General features: G+C 38.7%; 1 protein-coding gene across 1 annotated transcript; it reads left to right on the top strand.

Annotated features, from left to right (window-relative positions):
• Nucleotides 1-1,673: 1,673 nt before the first annotated feature.
• Nucleotides 1,674-16,040, top strand: lamb3 (laminin subunit beta 3). Its single transcript, XM_073844403.1, has 22 exons — nt 1,674-1,701; nt 2,864-3,018; nt 4,055-4,169; nt 8,052-8,125; nt 8,201-8,392; nt 9,828-9,891; nt 9,976-10,163; nt 10,250-10,370; nt 10,470-10,658; nt 10,741-10,896; nt 11,125-11,318; nt 12,491-12,587; nt 12,706-13,078; nt 13,185-13,345; nt 13,422-13,633; nt 13,711-13,914; nt 13,991-14,135; nt 14,248-14,455; nt 14,555-14,696; nt 14,782-14,958; nt 15,600-15,753; nt 15,837-16,040. Exons 2-22 carry the CDS (start codon nt 2,923-2,925, stop codon nt 15,974-15,976), a joined length of 3,402 nt encoding a protein of 1,133 aa, XP_073700504.1. The 5' UTR covers nt 1,674-1,701; nt 2,864-2,922; the 3' UTR covers nt 15,977-16,040.
• Nucleotides 16,041-16,785: the final 745 nt, after the last annotated feature.

Below are 16,785 nucleotides of genomic sequence, written 5' to 3'. Positions count from 1 at the left end.
TATAATTCAATTCTTACTAGTAATAATTCCAGTTACAGAGTTTTATAATTCAATTCTTACTAGTAATAATTCCAGTTACAGAGTTTTATAATTCAATTCTTACTAGTAATAATTCCAGTTACAGAGTTTTATAATTCAATTCTTACTAGTAATAATTCCAGTTACAGAGTTTTATAATTCAATTCTTACTAGTAATAATTCCAGTTACAGAGTTTTATAATTCAATTCTTACTAGTAATAATTCCAGTTACAGAGTTTTATAATTCAATTCTTACTAGTAATAATTCCAGTTACAGAGCTCTATAATTCAATTCTTACTAGTAACAATTCCAATTACAGAGCTCTATAATTCAATTCTTACTAGTAACAATTCCAATTAAACAGCTCTATAATTCAATTATTACTAGTAACAATTCCAATTACAGAGCTCTATAATTCAATTCTTACTAGTAACAATTCCAATTACAGAGCTCTATAATTCAATTATTACTAGTAACAATTCCAATTACAGAGCTCTATAATTCAATTCTTACTAGTAACAATTCCAATTACAGAGCTCTATAATTCAATTCTTACTAGTAACAATTCCAATTAAACAGCTCTATAATTCAATTATTACTAGTAACAATTCCAATTACAGAGCTCTATAATTCAATTCTTACTAGTAACAATTCCAATTACAGAGTTTTATAATTCAAATATTACTAGTAACAATTCCAATTACAGAGTTCCATAATTCAATTATTACTAGTAACAATTCCAATTACAGAGTTCCATAATTCAATTATTACTAGTAACAATTCCAATTAGAGAGCTCTATAATTCAATTCTTACTAGTAACAATTCCAATTAGAGAGCTCTATAATTCAAATATTACTAGTAACAATTCCAATTACAGAGTTCCATAATTCAATTATTACTAGTAACAATTCCAATTACAAAATTTAAATATATGTGTGAATGTTTGTGTTTATCAGTGTTTGGTATGAGACCCCACCACCACCACCACCTGGTTGCCATGGTGATCTGGCAGCAGTGTTCAGGTGTTCAGGTGTGGCACCTCCGACGGTGTATTGAGTCACTGTCTCACCTCAGACGGGACACACCCGACACACACACACAGCTGAAATCAGTGCCCGCAGGCCAAGAGTTTTAAAACACACTCACTGTTCAAGAAACACACAGGAAGCGCTCCACTGCTTGTTTATGACTTCAAATCACATTCACTGGTTGTATAAATCTGAACGTCCCACTCAACATTCAACACATAGAAGCTCTCAAACTGAGCAAAAACTGCTGGTTAGTACTGGTTTGTACCAAACGTTCATCCGTCTAGTGTATCATATTAATGAATCATGATTACATTCCATCTCTGTTACTTTGAGGATGTGAGTGTGTGTGTGTGTGTGTGTGTGTGTGCTCGCATGTTGATTCATGTTATGAAGGGTGTGACGCTCACACACAGGTGAGCACCTCCTGAAATAAAAGCCAAACACTTGGCACACGCTGCATTTGAACACTTCACTTCATCACAACAGCTTTCACACGCTAACGGGTGAGTTCTGCGCTTTTACGACAGTAAACTACTGCTTTAGCTCAGATTTAACTATTATTCAGTTGTGTTTTCAAACAAAGACCAGCTAAAGTTGTGTTTTAATTGTTTAGATTGGATGAAGACGTGGATTTTTCTTGCATTAGCAGGTTTGTTTTTACACACACTTACAAAAGACAAAATGTACGATGTATACTGTTGTAGTTTTTGTTCAAATTTATATTTTCTGCTTTGGTGTTAACTTTAGTTAAAGTTCTAGTAATTTTATTTGTTTGGTCATTTTTATTAGTTTTTAAATTTGTTTATACAGCTAGATTTTTATTAGTTTTGTCGCTTTTAAATTTGTTTATGCAGTTTTTCTTTATGTTTCTATTTTAATTTGAGGTATTTATGTATAGTTTTAGATGACCGTATATATTTGTACAAAAAAATATAAATTTTAAAATGTTCTAAAAAAATCAATGTTAAAATTTAGAACGTTTTTTAAATGTTTTAGTTTTAGGCATGTACTAAAACAAATCAACTTTAAAATGTTCTAAAAAAAATTGAAAGGTTTAAATTTTGAAATTTACAACATTTTGAAAATGTTCTTAAAAGTGTGGGGTTTTTTTAACCATTAGATTACATTATAATCTTGACAAGAAAACTGGACATTTTAACGATCTTAGCCTTGATATATAATGTCTATATGTGACCCTGGACCCCAAAACCAGTCATAAGGGTCTTTTTTTATTGAGATTCATACATTTAAAATCTGAATAAATAAGCTTTCCATTAATGTATGGTTATTTATGATCTGACAACAACTGGCTGTGATACAACTATTTGAAAATCTGAAATCTGAGGGTGCAAATAAATCAAAATACTAAGAAAATCTCCTTTAAAGTTGTCCAAATTAAGTTCTCAGCCACTTTTGATATATTTACGGTAGAAAAATGTACAAAACATATTTATGGAACATGATTTTCACTTAATATCCTACTGATGTTTGGCATAAAAGAACATATTTTGATCCATACAATGTATTTTTGGTTATTGCCACTAATATACCTGTGCTACTTAAGACTGGTTTTGTGGTCCAGGGTCACATATGCATTTTTGAATGTCTATATGTAGTTATGAATATTATACACATTTGTACCGTGGTAAAATTATGGTTTGGGGCTTGTATCATATTAAAAATCATGTTTTTTGGACATGTATTGCAGTGAATCAACGGTATTCGTTAAGTCATCTGTAAATGCCATGATACATGTATATGCCAATCAAAAGTATGAGATCATGTTGTTGTGTTGTTGTGTTGATCTTCAGCTCTGTCTGCGGTGTGCGAGGGACAGCAAGATTGCTGGCGTGGGGCATGTTACCCTACGATGGGCGACCTGCTGTTGGGCAGAGAGCAGAACCTGCGGGCCTCCTCCACATGTGGTCTGATGGGGTCTGAGGTGGTCTGTACTCCACACGGAGAGGTGAGACTCGCCTAGAGCTGAAAAAGACAAGATTCTTTCAGTTAGAATCATATCTTGGGTCTGGAAGCTAAAATATGGTTTTGTCTGGTGGTAAAAAGGTTATTCTGTTGTTACATGCCAAAGAACCACACCCAGAAGAACATGCTCACTAGACATAATGAAGATCTTTGTCATGGTTCATTTGAGTACCTCCTAAAAGGAGTCAATATTGAGATCTTGTCAAATCTGAAATCACTGAACTGTAACTGAGAGGCTTTTATGGCACTAAATAATTTCTGGCTTTCATGGTTTGCTGGCAGACATTTTTGAGGTTGATTCATTTGGAGTTGAACATGTTTATTCAGGTTTTCGCTGATGGTTTTCTTTCAGTTTGCACCCTCGGCATGTAATAAAATTACATTTTCACACCAACGTGATCATTAACAAACCCAGATTTAATAGCCTAAGGTGACTCTAATCATACAGAGACGTTAGACTGCTGATGCCACATTTTCGTGGTAATTAAACACAACTTTATAATTACATTTATTATTCGTATAGAAATGTCATTAAATAAACATGCATGGAATGAGAGAAAACATTCTGAGAACAACATTTTTGGAACGTCCTTATGATGTTATTTGTACTTGAACATTCTAACAATTTTTTTTTATTTTGTCTAATGTTCTAATCACAACAAGAAAACTGTGTTTTAAAGCTTTTTAAAATATTAAAAATAAACAATCGAATAATGTTATATTTTAGGGGGAAATAAAGCAAGTAGAATGGTTTTAGAAAAACGCTTTTGTAACCTTTAATATTGTAATCACTACAAGAAGTTTTAACATTTGGGAACAACGTTCACGTTACTTTTTTATAATCCAAATCTGTTAACTGGACTCTTGACTGCTGGCTTATTTATGCTTGTTTATTATAAATTCTTGATTATCACGCATCAGACGCTTATTTAAACCTTATAAGCAACAAAAACGCAGTTTGTCAATTTGGTATTTGGTTAAGCTGGGTAAATGTCTAAATCAAACCCTCCTTGTTTCAGTGGAAGATGAAATGTTGTCCGTGTGACTCTCGTAACCCGGCGGCGTATAATGCGCACACGGTCCAGAACGTGATCTCCAGCGCCGGACCCAACCGATGGTGGCAGTCTAAGAAAGGTAAGACATTCAAAACATTGCATTAAACATCAATAACAACAACAGACTCATCCATGTATCTTTTCGAAACTCTGAATCAGTTAAACCACTGCTTCCCAAAAAGAAACTAAAGCGGGTTTGTGAATCTTTTGATTCAGATCGGAACTGAGCGGGTTCGTCAATCTTTTGTTTCAGATCAAAACTAGTGGATTCGTGAATCTTTTGATTAAGTTCAGGACTCTAATAGTTTGCGAATCATTATTCAGATTAACTTCGAAGTGTAAATCATTTGATTCAGATCGGAAACTAGTGGATCCGTGAATCTTTTGATTAAGTTCTGGACTGGAATAGTTTGCGAATCATTGTTCAGATTAACTTCGAAGTGCGAATCATTTGATTCAGATCGGAACTAGTGGATTCGTGAATCTTTTGATTAAGTTCTGGACTGGAATAGTTTGCGAATCATTATTCAGACCAGAACTCCAGAGAGCGAATCGCGAATCATTTAATTCAGATCGGAACTTCGGAGCAGGTTCGCAAATCATTTGATTCACAACTGCAGGTTTGTGAATCTTTTGATTCAGCTTGGGACTCTAATAGTTTGCGAAACATTATTCAGATTAACTTCGGAGTGCGAATCATTTGATTTAGGTCATAACTTTGGAGCCAGTTTGCGAATCATTTGATTCAGATTGAAACTAGTGGGTTTGTGAATCTTTTGATTCAGATCAGGACTCTAATAGTTTGCGAATCATTATTCAGATAAACTTCGGAGTGCGAATCATTTGATTCAGATCGGAACTAAGCGGGTTCGTTAATCTTTTGTTTCAGATCAAAACTAGTGGATTCGTGAATCTTTTGATTAAGTTCTGGACTCTAATAGTTTGCGAATCATTATTCAGATTAACTTCGGAGTGCAAATCATTTGATTCAGATCGGAAACTAGTGGATCCGTGAATCTTTTGATTAAGTTCTGGACTGGAATAGTTTGCGAATCATTGTTCAGATTAACTTCGAAGTGCGAATCATTTGATTCAGATCGGAAACTAGTGGATCCGTGAATCTTTTGATTAAGTTCTGGACTGGAATAGTTTGCGAATCATTATTCAGACCAGAACTCCAGAGAGCGAATCGCGAATCATTTAATTCAGATCGGAACTTCGGAGCAGGTTCGCAAATCATTTGATTCACAACTGCAGGTTTGTGAATCTTTTGATTCAGCTTGGGACTCTAATAGTTTGCGAAACATTATTCAGATTAATTCTGGAGTGCAAATAATTTGATTTAGGTCATAACTTTGGAGCCAGTTTGCGAATCATTTGATTCAGATTGAAACTAGTGGGTTTGTGAATCTTTTGATTCAGATCAGGACTCTAATAGTTTGCGAATCATTATTCAGATAAACTTCGGAGTGCGAATCATTTGATTCAGATCGGATCTAAGCGGGTTCGTTAATCTTTTGTTTCAGATCAAAGCTAGTGGATTCGTGAATCTTTTGATTAAGTTCGGGACTCTAATAATTTCCTAATCATTATTCAGATCGGACCTCTGGAGAGCGAATCGCGAATCATTTGAGTTAGACCGGAACTTCAGAGCGTGTTCACAAATCATTTGATTCAGATTGGAACTAAGCAGGGGTTGATTGTGCATTTTTTTATTAAGATCGGGACTCTAATTGTTTGTGAATCATTATTCAGACCAGAACTCCAGAGAGCGAATCGCGAATCATTTAATTCAGATCGGAACTTCGGAGCAGGTTCGCAAATCATTTGATTCACAACTGCAGGTTTGTGAATCTTTTGATTCAGCTTGGGACTCTAATAGTTTGCGAATCATTATTCAGATTAACTTCGGAGTGCGAATCTTTTGATTCAGCTTGGGACTCTAATAGTTTGCGAATCATTATTCAGATTAACTTCGGAGTGCGAATCATTTGATTCAGATCGGGACTCTAATAGTTTGCGAATCATTATTCAGATTAACTTCGGAGTGCGAATCATTTGATTCAGATCGGGACTCTAATAGTTTGCGAATCATTATTCAGATTAACTTCGGAGTGCGAATCATTTGATGCAGATCAGAACTGAGCGGGTTCGTCAATCTTTTGTTTAAGATCAAAACTAGTGGATTCGTGTATCTTTTGATTCAGATCGGGACTCTAATAGTTTGCGATTCATTATTCAGATTAATTCCGGAGCGCAAAACATTTGATTTAGGTCATAACTTTGGAGCCAGTTCGCGAATCATTTGATTCAGATTGAAACTAGCGAGTTTGTGAATCTTTTGATTCAGATCGGGACTCTAATAGTTTGCGAATCGTTATTCAGATTAACTTCGGAGTGCGAATCATTTGATTCAGATCAGAACTGAGCGGGTTCGTCAATCTTTTGTTTCAGATCAAAACTAGTGGATTCGTGAATCTTTTGATTCAGATCGGGACTCTAATAATTTCCAAATCATTGTTCAGATCGGACCTCTGGAGAGCGAATCGTGAACCATTTGAGTTAGACCGGAACTTCAGAGCGGGTTCGCAAATCATTTGATTCACAACTGCAGGTTTGTGAATCTTTTGATTCAGCTTGGGACTCTAATAGTTTGCGAATCATTATTTAGATTAATTCCGGAGCGCGAATAATTTGATTTAGGTCATAACTTTGGAGCCAGTTCGCGAATCATTTGATTCAAATTGGAACTAGTGAGTTTGTGAATCTTTTGATTCAGATCAGGACTCTAATAGTTTGCGAATCATTATTCAGATTAACTTCGGCGTGCGAATCATTTGTTTCATATCGGAACTAAGCGGGTTCGTCAATCTTTTGTTTCAGATCAAAACTAGTGGATTCGTGAATCTTTTGATTAAGTTCGGGACTCTTATAATTTCCAAATCATTGTTCAGATTGGACCTCTGGAGAGCGAATCGCGAATAATTTGAGTTAGACCGGAACTTCAGAGCGTGTTCACAAATCATTTGATTCAGATTGGAACTGAGCGGGTTGATTGTGATTTTTTTATTAAGATCGTGAACTTGGAGCGGGTTCGAGAATCATTTTTATTCAGATTGAAACTAAGTGGGTTCATGAATCTTTTGATTCAGATTATTTTGGAATTAACAAAGCAGTTTCGTGATTTTTTTATTCAGATCGGGTCTAGTTCGGGAACAATTATCCATACCGAAACTCTTGAGCGCGTTTCGCAAAAATCATATAATTCAATTTGGAACTTCGGAGCGGGTTCGCAAATCATTTGATTCGCAACGGCGGGTTCGTGAATCTTTTGATTCAGATTCGGACTCTAATGTTTTGCTAATCATTATTCAGATCGGACCTCCGGAGCACGTTTCGTGAATCATTTTATTTAACCTTAGATCAGAACTTCGGAGTGGGTTCATAAATCTTTTCATTCAGATCGGGTACTTCAGTGCACAGATCGCAAATCATTTTAATCCGATTTGTGACTTCTGAGAGAGTTCATGGGTCATTTGATTCATTTTGGGACTTGGTGCATGTATGGTTGCAAATATTCTTTCTTTTTTTTATTAAATAATACAAAACCAAACTATTAACATCCATCGCGTGGACAACAATACCGAAAATCGCTACATAAATATCCCTTGTCATATCTCACATTCATCATATTAAATTTATTCATCATGTTTTTGAAAGAAAACAAGCGATATATTCGGCCTATTTGACCTTTAAAGAACTGCATAGCTCACAAAATTGTAAACCTTCTTATTTACATTACCAAACTGTATTGTTTAGATAAAATTCAGTACTTTAAAATTAACTTTAAGTTAAACTGTAACGAAATACTTATTTTTATTCATATTAAAAATAATAACATGTAAATCATTTAAGAATTATCCAAAGCATCTTTAATGCGAAATGTGTGTGTTTATTCCAGATGTGAGTCCTGTGACGCTGCAGCTGGATTTAGATCGAATGTATCACCTGGAAACCGTCCTGCTGTCTTTTAAGGTATATCTGAAATCCGTCTCGCTGTATTTATTTTATAAAGTGCTGGTTTCTAACACCTCATTTCCCGTCCCGTAGGGCCCGAGGCCTGACGCACTGATCATCGAGAGGTCAAGAGATTTCGGTCGCACTTGGCAGCCTGTCCTGTACATGGCCACCGACTGCCCATCCACCTTTCCTCAGGTGGACACGTCGTTCCCTCGCAACTTTGAGGAAACGTATTGCTACACACTGCCATCCACCGCTGATGACCCCTACAAGGACCAGAAGGTATGACCGCATCTGCCTTTCAATAACGTTTTTTCAAGTTATAGAAATAAGACAAAACATTTATAAAGTAGAACAGCATTCTCAAAACATCCTTATAATGTTATTTGTTCTGGGTGAATGTTCTTATAACATTTTGAGAATGCGTTTTGGACGAAAATAATGTTAGTAGAACATTTTAAGAAACCTTTTTGTTACCTTAATATAACATAAAAAATTAAAACAAGAAAACTGAACATTTAAACATTCTTAAAATATTAAACATAAATATTAAAAATAACATATATTAGGTGAAAATACAGTTATAAGAACGCTGTAAGAAATGGTTTTGTAAACTTTAAATAACATTCAATCACTACAAGAAAACTGGACATATTAGCCTTTGTAGAATATTAAAAATGTGTTCAAATAACATTATATTATGGGTGAAAATAAAGTTACGGAATGTAAGGAACATTTTAGGAACATTTAAGTAACATTTAAACATGACAAAAACCATAGATTAGAATATTAAACTAAGCGAGTTCGTAAATCTTTTGATTCAGATCGAGACTTTAATAGTTTGAAAATCATTATACAGATTGGAACTCCGAAGCACGATTCACGAATCATTTGATTTAGATCAGATCTTTGGAGCCAGTTCATGAGTAATTTGATTTAGATCGGAACTAAGCAGGTTTGTGAATCTTTTGATTCAGATCTGGACTCTAATAGTTTGTGAATCATTATTCAGATGAACTCCAGAGCACAAACAGCGAATCGTGAATAATTAGATTCAGATCGGAAGTAAGCGGGTTCATGAATCTTTTGATTCAGATCGGGACTCTAATAGTTTGTAAATCATTATTCAAATTAACTCTGGAGCACGAATAGCGAATCATTTTATTTAGATCGGAACCTTGGAGCCAGTTTGCGAATCATTTCAGATTCAGATCGGGACTTTAGTCGCTCGAAAATCATTATACAGATCAGAACTCATAAGTGCAAATCATTTGATTCAGATTGAAACTAAGCTAATTCATGAATCTTTTGATTCAGATCGGGACTCTAATAGTTTGCGAGTCATTCTTCAGATTAACCCCGGAATTTTTCTAATTAGTAGAACATTGTAAGAAATGTTTTAAGAACCTTTAAGTAATGTTTTTTAAAAATTTATATTTTAATGTTTTTTTTTTATAAATAAACATTATAATTATTATCATTATAAATATAACATTATATTTTGGTAAAAATTAAGTCAGGAGATTGTTGTAAGAAATGTTGTTGTAACATTTAAATAATATTCTAATGTTGACAAGAAATCTGGATACTTCAACGTGTTGAAATTTGGGGGTGACAATAAACAACTACATTTTCGAAAAATTTTAAAACAATGTTCCCACAACGTTTTCATAACCTGAGTGATCTTTGCTCATGTTGACAATTCTTCTCTCCTCAGATTCACTTTTATCCTCTGCGTCAGTTTGCGGACATCAACCTGCCGAACGAATACAAAATCGAAAGTGAGTTATTTAGATTTTATCAGAGTATTATTAACTGAGTATTAATGAAGGATGCAGATGATTGACAACTGCTCTGTCCCTCAGTGGCATCCGGGTTCACGGGTCTGCGGGTCAACCTAACTCACCTGGGGTCGGTTCCCAGCATGCCAGGCCGCAGACTAAGTCAGTTTTATGCCTTGCGAGAGATGAGGGTGATCGGCTCCTGTTTCTGCCACGGACATGCCAACCGCTGCCTCCCCGACAGCAACGGCAACTACCTGCCCAACACACAGGTAACACACAGACACACACCTCTCACACACACAAGCACACACACTTTAAAGTCCACACTCGGCTCATAGGTGTGTTTGAACTGTAGGTGGGCAGCGTGTGCGAGTGTCAGCACAACACGGTGGGCATGAACTGTGAGCGATGTGAAGACCTCCATAATGACCTTCCCTGGAGACCCGCGGAGAACGGAAACACACACACCTGCAAACGTACGTCTGCTCTCACACTGCACTATTTACAGTGTATAAATACTAAAACACATTACCATGCTTATGTGTTATTTCATAATGTTTTGGCGCCCTCTGCAGGTTGTGAGTGTAACAATCACGCGGATCGCTGTCACTTTGACGAGCAGCGGTACGAGGCGACGGGCCGCAGGAGTGGAGGAGTGTGTGAGGACTGCGCTCATCACACCACCGGACCCAACTGTGAGCAATGCGCTCCTAACTACTACAGAAACTCTCTGAGCGACATGAGGAGCCCCGACGCCTGCCTGCGTGAGTAACACACACACACACATTACACACACACATTTTCACTGTGTAGAAGAGGATGCTGATGAAGGTGTGTGTCCTGCAGGCTGTCAGTGTAACCCTGCTGGCTCTGTGAACGGCGGTCAGTGTGACCCTCAGACAGGAGCGTGTACGTGTAAAGCCAATGTTGAAGGCAATCGCTGTGACCGATGCAAAGCTGGATACTACAACCTCAACGCCAACAACCCTCTCGGCTGCTCCAGTGAGTCACTTCTGAACCCTCAAACAGAGGAATAGTCTGTTGTTATTCTTAAAAATTTAAATACAGTAGACAAAAAACGCTGAAATTGGTAAATCTAAAATAATTAAAAACTTACTATTACAAATATATAAGATATTAAATAATATAACATTACTTTACTATTTAATAAAAGAAATGTATAAGATGAAGCGAATGTATTTAAATTAAGTGTTTTTCATGTGTGTGTAGAGTGCTCGTGTAGTCCAGATGGCTCCATCAGCGATGTGTGTGATCAGCTGACGGGTCAGTGTCAGTGTCGCCCTCATGTGGAAGGTTTGTCATGTGACCGCTGTGCCGCGGGTTACTGGAACCCGTCATCGCCCTATGGCTGCCAGCCTTGTGATTGTGACCCTGTCAACGCCCGCAGCGCCACCTGTGATCAGGTATATATACACACACCCCATCACATGATCACATGACCACACACCATCACAGAATCACATGACCATGTACCGCATCACATGACCATACGCCCCATCACATGATCACATGACCACACAACCATGCAACGCATCACATGACCATATGCCCCATCACATGATCACATGACCACACACCATCACAGAATCACATGACCGTTTACCGCATCACATGACCATACGCCCCATCACGATCACATGACCACACACCATCACAGAATCACATGACCGTTTACCGCATCACATGACCATACGCCCCATCACATGATCACATGACCACACACCATCACAGAATCACATGACCACACAACCATGCACCGCATCACATGACCATACGCCCATCACATGATCACATGACCACACAACCATGCACCGCATCACATGATCACATGACCACACACCATCACAGAATCACATGACCATGTATCGCATCACATGACCATACACCCCATCACATGATCACATCACCACACAACCATGCACTGCATCACATGATCATACGCCCATCACATGATCACATGACCACACAACCATGCACCGCATCACATGATCACATGACCACACACCATCACAGAATCACATGACCATGTACCGCATCACATGACCATACACCCCATCACATGATCACATCACCACACAACCATGCACTGCATCACATGATCACATGACCACACAACCATGCACCGCATCACATGATCACATGACCACACACCATCACAGAATCACATGACCATGTACCGCATCACATGACCATACACCCCATCACATGATCACATCACCACACAACCATGCACTGCATCACATGATCACATGACCACACACCATCACATAATCACATGACCATGCACCGCACCACATCACATGATCACATGGCCACACACCATCACATGAACATATGCCCGATCACATGACCACACACCATCACATGAACATATGCCTGATCACATGACCACACACCATCACATGAACATTCGCCCCATCACATGACCACACACCATCACATGACTATATGCCCCATCACATGATCAGATGACCACACACACCATCACACAACCGCACACATCATCACATGATCACACACACCATCACATGACAGTCACATGAAGTGATTCTTATGAGTGTTTCCTGTGGTTTAGCGCACGGGTCAGTGTCTGTGTCGTTCAGGCATCGGGGGCCGGACATGCAGTGGTTGCCCTGACAACACATACGGAGATCCTTTGATTGGCTGCAGATGTGAGTATTCCTGCCCACACAAACAAATTATTAATAAACAAATAAATTCAATAAAGCATAGAAAGTTAATAAAAACAATAAATCAATAATGTAGAATGTCCACTTGATTTATTGTCAGCGTGTGACTGCGATCCATCGGGCACAGAGTCGGGCCGCTGTGACAAACGCACCGGTGCGTGTCTCTGTAAACCGGGCGTAACAGGCCCCCGCTGTGACACCTGCAGCCGCGGCCACTGCGCCAGTTTCCCAGAATGCCCAACGTGTCCATCCTGCTTCTTCAGTCTGAACAGCCGTCTGCAGGAGATCACACTGGCGCTGGAGCGCCTCTCAAACTACCTGATCACCTCCAGCGGCCGACCCACCTCCAGTGACGCCAGCCGCAGGATCCAGACACTCATGGACACTCTGAGACGCTTGCAGGAGTCCATGACCATCCCGCCACCATCCAGCCGCGAGCTCACTGACGCCCTGCAGAAACTCAACCAAATCAGGTACAAATATTGAGAATTTGAGATAAAAAGTCAACTTACATAAGGTAAAATGATGATAAAATGGTTTTGTAAGTTTTGTAAGTCTTGTTTGTTTAAACACTCACAGGTCTCAGCTGAACAGTTTAACTGATGATCTGGCAACGCAGCCGCAGGACGGTGACATTGACCGCAGTCTGGACGACCTTCAGGCGCTTCTGTCGTCTCTGCGCCTGGTATATTTCACCAAGAGAGACGCTTTCAACAACGGCGCCGGATCCAACAACGCCAGTGCGTATCTAGCACTCATCTTCATTACCGTCAGATTCATCAGTATGATCTCTAATGAAAAACTTCTCGTTCTCAGGCACCTTCTACGCCATCCAGAAGTCTTTTGATAAGTCGACGGATGCAGTCAAGCGAGCCGACGCTGCTAAAGACACGCTGAAGAAGTCTGAGGGCCTGCGAGAAAACGCCTTGAGCGGCCTGAAAGACGTGCAGCCTGGAAACACTAAAGACCTGGAGAAACTGAAGAAGGATCTGGCAACCCGGCCGAATCTGACGCCCACTGCAAACAAGGTAAGAGATCCCACGCGATTCGCTGAGCGGAAGTGTTGGTTTTCCAGCAGATGAGTTAGTAACGGTGTGTTCGTCAGGTGTGTGGTAGCGATCGTGTGGAGCCCTGCACTCCGGAGCGCTGCACAGGCGATCTTTGTCCTCCTGATGGAGCGCCCCCATGTGGACCGGAGGAACCCTGCGTCGGAGCACTGCCCAACGCCAACAAAGCCTTCCAGGATGCTGATGAGGTGAAGGCCAAACTACAGGATCTGAACAACAAGATCACACAAGCAGCCACACAGGTATGAAAACACACATTTACAATAGTTATATTAGAATTTTACAATGAATTCAAACCAAACCCACCTTCTGAAACAGATACAGGAAGCTGAGGACTCAGCCAATAAGGTGAGACTGTCCACAGACGAGCTGGCCAATCAGATCAAGCAGGTACAAGCCGACGTGGACGAAGACCTGAAGGACACCAAAGACTTCATAAAAAATCTCAGGGACTTTCTGTCAGGTGGGTTTTACTTTATTTGGCATTACCGCACACTCCCAAGTATGTACTAGGAATGTTTTAGTCGATGTGAGCAGTTGTTCAAACTGGAGTTGGTTGTTGTTTTGTGTCTCAGAGCCTCATTCAGACCCGGATGAGGTGCAGCGGGTGTGCGAGGCCGTTTTAAATGCTCAGGTTCCTCTAAGCATGGGGAAACTAAAGCAGAAGCTGAAGGAGCTGCAGGATCTGGCGTCTTCACTGCCTGACAGCAGCAAAGTTCTGGAGAACAGCAAAGAGCAGCTGGAGAACGCCAAAAAACTGCTGGAGCTGGCTAACAGCACACGGTACACAACACACGTTAACAGCATGCTGCAACTCATTTAATATTTTGTCCGGTGTTCATTAAGTATTTGTCTAATGTTCTCGATTGTTGTCGTCTGTAGAGACTCTGCGTTCGGTATCCAGCAGGACGCTGAGAGCATCCTGAAGACGATGGACGACAACGAGGCCATTTACGAAGAGCTGGAAGACAAGATCTATGAGAGCGTCAAGATCGCAAACGACGTCAAAAACAACGTCAAACAGGTCAGTCTGAGATCTGAACGAAGAAAAAACAAACAACTTCCTCTAACTCGCGCTAACCAGAGTGACGATTGCCTGTGTGTTTCAGATCGAGGACGCACTGGTGCCCGCAGAACAAGGGATTGTGGGAGTCACAGGGCTGCTGGATGAGATGCGCCCCCTGCTGGACGGCTTGAAGAAAGACACGACGACGGGAACGACACTGGCAAACAAGGCTCAGGATCAGGCCGATTCAGCTCAGGAAAAGGCCGAACAAGCAGCAGAGGTAAAAAGATGAAAAACATGCACAACACTATGGTTTTAAACTAAATAGAGTGAGAGAATGATTCAATGACTCATTTATAGACAGTCACTTCCATCGTTTTTGGAAAGAATCAGCCGTTTGAATTAATCAGTTTAATATTTACAGTATAATTAAATTTTAAAAAATTATTTTATATTTTAACATATATAAATAAATTATATTTATATAAAAATATAAAATAAATGTTTATAAAATATAAAAATATAAATAATATTCTAATATTATTTTTTTATTTGAATTTATAAATGTAATATATATTCGCTATTAAATCATTTTAAATACATTGTAAATCAATTTAACATAATCATGTTAAGAAATTGTAACTTGTTTAAATATTATCTAATTTTATTAACTTGTAATTTAGTTATTAATAAATGTACACCACTGAAAAATAATAATGATATTTATAATATTTTAATTATATTCATTTATTCTTAAATGAATCAAGTTAATGATTCAATGATTCATTCATAAAGACATTTGACAGCCATTTGAACAAATTAAAGTATTGAAGTTTTCAATGACTCACTCATGAAAACAGTGACCTGCTGCCATCTACTGACACCTAATAGGTCTAGTGAGTAACCCATCATGTGTTTCAGGAGCTGGAAAGGCTGAAGGAGGAGTTTGAGCGGATGAAGAAGGCGGCGGCTGCAAACACTGAGGCGGGTGAAGACGCCGCCCGCTTACAGGCGCTGCAAAAGGAGGCGGAGTCTCTGATGACAGACACAAGCGACATCATGCAGGCTCTGAAAGGTAGTGCCCGCTACATACCCATCCCATAATGCTCAGCGCACACATCCCCATGGTAACCAACATTGTTGTGGCTGTGTTTTCAGATAAAGAGGCATCCGTTCGTCAAGGAGCGACGGAGCTGCAGCAGAACGCAGCACGGCTGACCGGCCTCGACGCTCAGGTGAAGAAACTCAGAGACGACATCCGCTATAAAGTCACCAGTCTGAGCATATGCCAGGGCTGAGGAACACCAAACACACCATAAATGGCACTACTAATAAAGCAACTAATAAAAGTGTCTGAACGAAGACTATTGTGAGTGTGCTTTGATATTTACAGTGGAATACTAGCTACTACACAGTTTGCAGTGTAGACTGCTTACTAAAGGAAGTATGCAGTGTGCATCAGTGCTGTTATTAACTAAAACTGTTAAAAACCAGTTTCATTGATTGAAATTGCAACTGAAACTGAAGTAAAAAATTGTAAAAAAAAAAAAAAAAAATTTAAACTAATAAACATGACAGTGAAAACTGAAATTCATAAAAATAAAATGAATTAAAAATATTAAATACTATAAAAGTCACCATTAAACCATTTAAAAACGTGCCACATGTAGATTCAGTGAACATTTTTGAGTGGTTGAGTTATGAATCGACTCACTGAATTAGTCATGAATCAAATCGCTGAATCAGTCATGAAACGACTTTCTGAATCAAGTGAGTCGATTCACTGAATCTGGTGAACCGACTTGTTGACTCAATTGAATCGATTTGCTGAATCAATAGGATCTGTTCACTAAAAAGTCTATAAATAATGCTTAAATAAAATAAAAAACAAATGAAAGCTAAAACGAAAATAAAGCACATTAATTAGAAAAAACTGGGTATATATTTTGTATGTTAATTAAGTATATTAGCATTCAATTCCATACATAGACAACTTTTGAAGGTACAATGGCATTAAAACTTCTGCAAGAAGTACAGTATATACAGTATTTTAAATACAGACATACATGCAAATGAATCACTGAATCTTATGAGTTATGAATCGACT

This window comes from Garra rufa, chromosome 7 (genome assembly GCF_049309525.1).
Source record: "Garra rufa chromosome 7, GarRuf1.0, whole genome shotgun sequence".
Taxonomy (NCBI): domain Eukaryota; kingdom Metazoa; phylum Chordata; class Actinopteri; order Cypriniformes; family Cyprinidae; genus Garra; species Garra rufa.
The sequence above is the reverse complement of the archived record's forward strand: the minus strand, read 5'-3'. Positions and strand labels throughout refer to the sequence as shown.

What these genes read in the sequence shown, in the direction of transcription:
- lamb3 (XM_073844403.1), top strand. Translation starts at nt 2,923, where the DNA reads ATGGGCGACCTGCTGTTGGGCAGAGAGCAGAACCTGCGGGCCTCCTCC. An exon ending in ATGGTGGCAGTCTAAGAAAG is followed by an intron (nt 4,170 to 8,051) that starts GTAAGACATTCA and finishes TGTTTATTCCAG; the next exon opens with ATGTGAGTCCTGTGACGCTG. An exon ending in ACTACCTGCCCAACACACAG is followed by an intron (nt 10,164 to 10,249) that starts GTAACACACAGA and finishes TTTGAACTGTAG; the next exon opens with GTGGGCAGCGTGTGCGAGTG.